At 43.7% G+C, this 8,692-nt stretch overlaps 1 protein-coding gene across 1 annotated transcript in view; it reads left to right on the top strand.

The window, feature by feature from the left end:
* The first annotated feature begins 492 nt into the window (after positions 1-492).
* The window catches only part of LOC145358691 (uncharacterized), a 41,463-nt gene continuing 33,263 nt past the window's right edge, over positions 493-8,692 (top strand). Inside the window, exons 1-2 of the mRNA XM_080212914.1 lie at positions 493-624; positions 852-925. Of these exons, the coding sequence (XP_080069040.1) occupies positions 493-624; positions 852-925 (206 nt within the window). The remainder of the gene's footprint in view (positions 625-851; positions 926-8,692) is intronic.

Raw genomic sequence — 8,692 nt, 5'->3', positions numbered from 1 at the left:
ACTGGCCCCCTTAACCACCCCACCCCGCTACCCAGACCGATCGACACCCCGGCCCCCTCCCTTCCCGGTCACCCACAGAGTGGCAGTGGACCCACCTGCCCGCCCCACCCACCCTTCCCCCACCAGAGATCCATCTATCCACCCCCACCTCCCTCCTCCCCCCAACTCAGAGAATGGTCTGGCCTCACTCCCCGCTATCCCCCCACCCCCCCGAGAGGAACATCTGACCCACCTCCACCTCCCTCCCCACCATACAACGATTGACCCTACCCTGCCCACCAGACAACGATTGCACCCACTCCCCACCCCACTGCCACCAGACAACAATCAGCACCCCCCCCCGCCGCCCCCACCAACCAGGGATACCCTGACCCTCCTCCTCTTCCTCCTCCTCCCCCCACCCAACCAGGCAACAATCTGGCCTCACGGCCCTCCACCCCCCCAACCGGAGAATGATCTGACCCGTTCAATGCAAACACATTTAAATCGCCAATGCGCCCGTTTTGGGCACGAACCGGATCACCACCGTTCCCGGGTTTCGGTGAAGTGGCAATCTGCCTGGACGCGGGCGTGGATCATGTTAATGGCCTCACACCCACACCCGAAAACGGGTGTGACACAATGGTAAAATCGGGCCTGATGTTTCTTTATTAAATCCTTTCTTTGGTTTAGAAGTTGGAGTAGGTTTTGTTATATTTTTATTGTCTGTATTTGAAGAGTTCCTTCTGAAGAAACATTGGTAGCAGAGGGAAACCCATTGTAACTTGGTGTTTGTTTTTGAACAAGTGCCACAGCCATGGCAGGAGGTAGAAGTAAACCAGTGGGAATGGGCTGTCCCCCTGTCTTTTCAGATGCTGAACCATATCAACAATGGTAGGCAGAGATGGAAACGTGGATTCCTGTCACTGCAATACCAAAAAACAAGGTATGGCATTAACTTTATCACTTCAATTTGGAGCAAGATAAGAGCAAAGTATTTTCCGATTGGACAGCAGATGCTCTAACTTGAGAACATATAGAACATAGAACATACAACACTACAGCACAAACAGGCCCTTCGGCCCACGAGTTGTGCCGATCACATCAACACCTATCTATAACCCCCAATCCCATAAAACCCCATATACTCATCCAGAAGTCTTTTAAAAGACCCCAGCGAGTTCACCTCCACCACCACTGACGGCAGCCGATTCCATTCACTCACCACCCTCTGAGCGAAAAACTTACCCCTAACATCACTTCTGTACTTTCATCCCCAAGATCCCTCTGCTCCTCAACACTACTAAGACTCCTGCCCTTGATAGTGTACTCGTTCATCCCATTGGTTCTGCCAAAATGGACGACTACACATTTATCTGCATTGAAGTCCATCTGCCACTTCTCTGCCCAGTCCTGCATCCTATTTATGTCCTGCTGCAACTTTTGACATCCTTCCAGATCATCCACAACACCACCGACCTTCGTGTCATCAAGAAGAAGAAGAGAAGAAGGACTATAGCTCCTGCTACAATACTTAGATAAGTTTTACCAAAAAGATGAGTTCTTGGAGAATTATGAAGAATGGATGATGTTTGACAGGATTCGGAGACAGGATACCCAGTCCATGGAAGAGAATATCATGAATTTTGCTCGGGACTGTAACAGGCTAATGAAATTGAATTTAGAGATTCCAGATGCAGTATTGGCCTTTAAGTTTTTGAACTGTGCATGTCTGTCACAAATGGATATTATTTTAGTAATTATATTATAAAGCTACAATATAATAATTTAATAAAAATTATAATAATTGTAATTATATTATATAATTAATTATACAGTAAATGGTAGAACTTTTAGGAGTATTGAGAGGCAGAGATCTGGGCGTACATGTCCACCAATCACTGAAAGTGGCAACACAGATGGATAAGGTAGTTAAGAAAGCACATAACATGCTTGCCTTCATCAGTCAGGGCATTGAATATAAAAATTGGCAGGTCATGCTGCAGCTGTATAGAACCTTAGTGAAGCCTCATTTAGAATATTGTGTACAATTCTGGTCGCCACATTACCAGAAGGATGTGGATGTTTTGGAAAGGATACAGAAGAGGTTTACTAGGGTGTTGCCTGGTCTGGAGGGCATTAGCTATGAGGAGAGGATGGATAAACTCAGTTTGTTCTCACTGGAACGACAGAGGTTGAGGGGTGACCTGATAGAGGTTTACAAGATTATGAGGGACATGGACAGAGTGAATAGTCAGATGCTATTTCCTAGGGTAGAAAAGTCAAGTACCGGGGGACATAGATTTAAGGTGCGTGGGGAAAAGTTTAGAGGAGATGTGTAAGGCAAGATTTTTACACAGAGGGTGGCGAATGTCTGGAACACGCTGCCCGGGGAGGGGGTGGGAACAGGTACAACAGCGGCGTTTAAGGAGCATCTAGATAAATACATAAATAGGATGGGGATGGAAGGATTCCGTAAGCGTACACGGTTTTAGTTTAGGCAGACATCATGATCAGTGCAGGTTTGGAGGGCCGAACGGCCTGTTCCTCTGCTGTAGTTTTCTTTGTTCTTTCTTTCTTTAATGACTGGAATATAATTAAGGGGAACAGAGCAAATGTCAGCAATTTTAAAGAAGTTTTTCGGGAAACAATCCTTCTCTGCCACATTGTTCAACCCAGACCGGAATGCCACAGCACCCAGAACGGAGGAGTCAATAGTGAATCAGACCAAATGGTACACAAAGGCCATTAAACAGAGATAGTTAATAACAGACCTAGTGTCGAAAATGGTTATAACCGATTTGAAAATGGGGAAAGAAGAATCACATGGGATATTGAGAAAAGACGTTTAAATCGAAGGAATGCTAGAAGGATTGTGAATCGCTGTTTTCAATGCGATTCCCCATACCATTACATTAAACTGTCCGAAAAGAAGAAATTGTGTCTTTAAAACTACATGTGACACAGAATACGTGGAAACTGCCAGTGACAAGGATAAGGATCAGGAAGGCATTGTTTTGGTGGCAGAAAAGTTGAGTCCCATAATGAGCGTCCTGATGGCAGACTCTTTCAACTGTGCTGTTTTAGATAGTGGATGTACATCTGCTGTCTGCGACCAGGATTGGCTAGATTATTATTTAGGGTCTCTTGATCATTAAGATCAAAAGAAAGTAAAAGAACAAGATAGTTTCACCTGCCTTAGATGTGGAGATGACAACAATTTAACGTCCTCCAAAAGGCTGATACTTCGCTGTAGAATTGCAGGAATCAGTTTATTTGTAAGGACAGATGTAGTTTCCAGTGAAATACTTATGTTGTTAAGCAAATCTGCGATGAGGAAAGGTCAGATGACCATAGATTTGAAACAGGATAAATCTGTCAAGGGTGGAGAGGGGACTCATAATGTTAAGATGGCAGCGCGGGCTCGTTGGGCCGAAGGGCCTGTTTCCCGTGCTGTGTTGTTCTTTGTTCTTTGTTCTGTTGTATTTGGGAAAACTGTGAACCTACATTTTACAAGATCCGGCCATTATTGTCATCCTTTAAGTGAACCAAAATTATCAGACCAAAGGATTCACGAGGCATTAGTGTCGCTAACAGCAAAATGGACAAAAAAGATTATTCTGAAACTCTGTAAGCAGTTTGTTCATCCAGCCCCACAGAGACCGAGAGCACTGCTGCAGGATGCAGGTGTGCCGGACAAAGGATATAATGATCTCATAGAACAAATATCAGCCCAGTGTGAAATTTGCATAAAATATAAAAGGACACGCTTGTGTCCAGTCGTGAGTCTATCATTAGCACGAGATTTCAATGATGTAGTGACGATGGATCTAAAAATATGGGACAAGGAGAAAGCTGTCTATCTGTTGCAGTTTGTGGACATAACCACTCGGTTTAGCAAATCCACAGTGATTTACAGCAAAGATAAAAAGACCATGAGATAAAATTTTGACCTGCTGGATTGGAACAGGATTGGGGGCACTGTCTAAATTTTTGACAGACGATGGGGGTGAATTCGCAAATGATGAGTTTCAAGATTTGTGCAAAGATCTAAATATTGTAATAATGCGCACTGCAGCAGAGGGCTCATTCAGCAAAGGACTCTGAAAGGAATCACACTGTTATAGATGACATGTTGCATCAAATTTTGGTGGATCAACCAGGCTGTAAATTGTGGGTTGCATTAGCGTGGGCAGTGCATGTGTAAAATTCTGTACAGATGGTGGGGACTACAATCCAAACCAATTGGTTTACGGGAGGAATCCAAAGTTGCCATCACTATTAACAGGTGCTCCCCCAGCACTAGAAGGGACAAGTATTAGCTCCAGGTTTTCTGCACACTTAAATGCTATGCATGCAGGGAGAAATGTCTGCATTAAGGTTGAGGTTTCAGACTGGATAAGAAGGACCTATAAGATATCATAAGACAATTGGGGAGTTACTTTGAGAAAGTAATACTATAAAAGTCTACTATAAAAGCAAGGGCATAAAAGAGTGGAAAGGGCCCAGGAAACTAATCAGAACAGACAGCAAGGTTGTATTACAACACGGTGACCAGACAGTGCAAGCCCACTCTTCAAGAGTACTGAGAATTGGGTATGAATTTGGAGCATCTGAGCAAGATGCAGAAGTGCAGGAGGCACCTTGTACCTCACATGCAGATACCCTGCGTCAACAATAGGTGAGAGGGAATCTGATGATCAACAAAGTACCAGTGAAGCAGGGGATGAAGCTCCTACTTCAAAAGGTTCAGCTACGCAAAATAGGCACAGTCTATACCTGAACGTCAAACATGTGGAGGGAAGCTACGTCATCGGGAAAGGCCTCAGGAAACAAACACTGACTCCACATGAAAGAACGAGGGCAAGAAGCCAACGCTACAGATTGGGAAAATAGGGTGGACAGATGGAAGCAAAAGAAATGAGACCTCAGTCCTGAGGATAAGACCGTAAGCATTTGTGAACCTAGGAAAAAGTCACAAATCTGGGACTGAAGTTGTGTCAACAGAGAACAGCGGTTTGAGAGTAGCAGCCCTGACAGAAACAGACACAGCAGCAGAGGCCAGAGTTTAATGATGAAGGCTAGGAATCAAACCAATGATAAGAATCGAAATAGAAGCCCACATGATAAGGAAATATTGATAACTGCAGCAACATGGAGCTTGCGGAAGTAAAGAGGCCAAACAAAGAGCCGGACAGTTGGAAGGAGTTTGGGGTGGACATCGAGGTAACACATGAAGGGCAGCCTGCTTTGTCCCATAGGTGGGTTTACACAGAGAAAGTTTTGCAAGAAGGAACGTATAAAACTAAAGTCAGATTGTGAGCCCATGGATATGGGGAACATTTGTTTGGAGAGACTTTAGGGTTGATTCACCCACAGCAGGGAAAGTGACACTGAAATTATTTTTCACTGTACTAGCAGCACGGTGGCACAATGGTTAGCACTGCTGCCTCACAGCACCAGGGACCCGAGTTCAATCCCCGGCTTGGCTCACTGTCTGTGTGGAGTCTGCATGTTCTCCCCATGTCTGCGTGGGTTTCCTCTGGGTGCTCCATTTTCCTCCAACAGTTTAAAGATGCGCAGCTTAGGTGGATTGGCCATGTTAAATTCTCCCTAAGTGTACCCAAACAGGTATCGGAGTGTGGTGATTAGGATTTTCACAGTAACTTCATTGCAGTGTTAATGTAAACTTATTTGTGACTAATAAATAAACTTTAACTTTAATAATTGGATGCGTAAATCAAAAAATATCAAAACAGCATTTCTGCAGGGCAAAACATTTTTTTTGAGGCCACCCAAAGAAGCAGGTAATAGAAAGAGACAGCTGTGGAAATTGAACAAATGCATGTATCGGTTAAATGATGCATCAAGGGTCTGGTATTTCTCCGCACGATTTGTTTTGCTGAAAACCAGTTGTGTTCAGTTAAAAGCAGATTCAGCAATGTTTTACTGGAAGGCTGAAGGAAAACTAGCTGGAATTTTTGTGATGCATATGGATGATTTCCTATGAGGTGGCACAGAAGAATTTGAAAAAGGATAATTGAGAAGCTGAGAATTTAAATTAGGGAGTCAAGCAGCTGGTGCTGTTCGATATCTTGGTCTTGACATCCGACAAAGTACATCTGGTGTAACGATGAGTCAACAGGGATATCTAAACGGTATTGATCCCATTTCCATCGCCAGAGAAAGGTCAATGAATAAAGACAAACGAGCCAATGAGAAAGAAACAGAGTTTTAAGGATCCTGACAGGACAGTGAAATTGGCTATGCACACAGACAGGATTGGATAAGAACTATAATGTCCGAGAGCTCAGTAATATGTTGAGGCACGCTACAGTCAGAGAGCTCCTGCAGGCTAATAAAATATTAAAAAATCTAAAATGAGAGGAATGTGTAAATTCCTAGCACTGGGAGAACCGGAAGATATGAAGCTGGTCGTGTTTAGAGATGCTTCACATGAGTGGTGCTGGATTTATAATATTCCTCGTAGGTAAGGAAGGAAAATGTTGTCCCTTGGTCTGGGAAACAAAGAAATTAAAATAAGTAGTCAAAAGCACACTGGCGGCTGGAACCTTAGTGTTAGCGGAGGCGTTGGATATGGGGATATATTTGTCTGACACATTAACAGAATTATTTTTTATGGGCACATTGGGTAAGAAAGTACCTATTGAGTGTTATGTAGACAATGTTCGCTTAACAAAAACTGTAATGAAAAAACGACTAAAGATTGATTTGGCCAGCATTAAACAAATGCTGGAAAATGAGGAAGTTTCCAAATTTAACTGTGTCAGTGCTAATCTACAGGTATCCAACTGTTTTACAAAAAGGGGTGCAGATATTGGAAAGTTATAAAGAATACTGGAGGATGGTTGTCTTAAATCATTTTGAGAAAAAAAATAAAACAAAGGGAACGTAAGCAGTGACAACTTTGTATTGGATGTAATGTGACCAATGGTATTAAGCTATAAGAGTCAGCTGACCCAGTAAACCATGGAACCAATTACAGAATATGATGGTCAGCTGACTCACTATAAATAAGAACCTATTGGGAATTGTGGGAAGCTTGGTTTGGCCCAGGGCGAGGCCACGAGTTTGGAATAATGAAGTTTCTTTATTAAACCCTTTCTTTGATTTATAAGTTGGAGTAAATTTTGTTTTATTTTTATTGTCTGCATTTGAAGAATTCCTTTTGAAGAAACATCCCTCACCCCTCCCCAGACAGGTAACACACAATCTTCCAATTCCCCCCCTCTTCCCACACACTCCCACCCAGAACCCATGCAATAGTGGCCTGAGACAGCGTGGTCTGAGTGGTTTTACAAGTCCTGAGGATGCAGCGCTGCCTGTTCTGAGAGTTTCCAGCCCATCCCCCACCACCAACAGTGCTTGCTGCTGCTAGCACTAGGACCCAGAATCAGTATTCAGATCGGGGTCTGTCCAGAAAGGCCGACTTCCCCACCCCCCCAACACACAGGCAGGGCCCCTCCCACCCTAAACACAAGATGGTCACCATGATTCAATGCCCCCTCCCGCTCTGCGTGACCTACCACCTCGCTCCCCCTCATTGCTACAATACCTGAGGCCGAGGTGTATTACTCGCTGGTTACAGCTGCAGCGAACAAGTGAGGTGGGACAATTGCGAGTGAAGTTCGTTAATGAGATTGAGATGAATGCAAAATCATGCTAATGATGTCTGGCCCATTTTAGGTGAGCTCCCAATCACACCCTTTGTTTTTGGTAGGAAAGAAGTAGGTGTGGAAACAGGAGCCATTCCCTCTAGTTAGCTCACTCCCAGTTTTACATTTTTTTGCCAAAAAACGAATGTGATGAAGTTGTAAAATTCTACTCGTGGATTCAAAATAACGCACTTTCAGTTTATTCAGGAACCCTTACCTGTACAGTGTACAAACTATAACTAAAAGCAGGGGGCTCTGAAACACCCCAATGACATCACTATCATGTGACCTGCTCTTAAAGCAATCATGCAATTACTTAACGATATAACAGTTAATCAAACTAGGCCCTCACAGAAACATGAAGGTACATCTAAGAAAAGACAGCAGTTATGAAGCTTGAAAGGTCAGTTGAACCTCTTGCACACTCAGCTTTGAGAGTTCAGATTACTGGAGTTAAGTACTATGCTGAAACACCCTAAATGTTTTAAATGCAAATAAAACATTCAGAAAACTAAAGCTGGATATATGTGTGGATGCTGACGCTGTTCCTCATTAGGGATCTCTGCCATGCTGGAGGAATGATGTGGAGATGCCGGTGTTGGACTGGGGTAAACACAGTAAAAAGTCTGATGACACCAGGTTTAAGTCCAACCGATTTATTTGATAGTAAACTCACTTTAATCTCTTCCACACACATTGTCGGCCACTTTAAGACTCGAACAGCAGGTTAGGTGTAAAGATTCACATTCTAATCAGTAATCTGTAAACTGTCTGTGCTTTATATGCTCTGTCTGAGGCCAGAACTCTCCATTCACCTGACGAAGGGACCAACCCCGAAAGCTTGTGAATTTACTATCAAATAAATCGGTTGGACTTAAACCTGGTGTCGTCAGACTTTTTACTGTGCTGGAGGAACAGTAGGAAATCTCAGAGCACCAGGTTAAAGTCCAACAGGTTTATTTGGAATCATGAACCTTCAGCAGGTGCTGCTCCTTCATCAGGTGTTGTGAGACTTCTTACTGTGCCCACCCCAGTCC

This window comes from Carcharhinus amblyrhynchos, chromosome 26 (assembly GCF_965287045.1).
Source record: "Carcharhinus amblyrhynchos chromosome 26, sCarAmb.v2.hapA, whole genome shotgun sequence".
In the NCBI taxonomy this organism is placed as follows: domain Eukaryota; kingdom Metazoa; phylum Chordata; class Chondrichthyes; order Carcharhiniformes; family Carcharhinidae; genus Carcharhinus; species Carcharhinus amblyrhynchos.
This window is presented reverse-complemented; position numbering and strand designations above follow the sequence as displayed.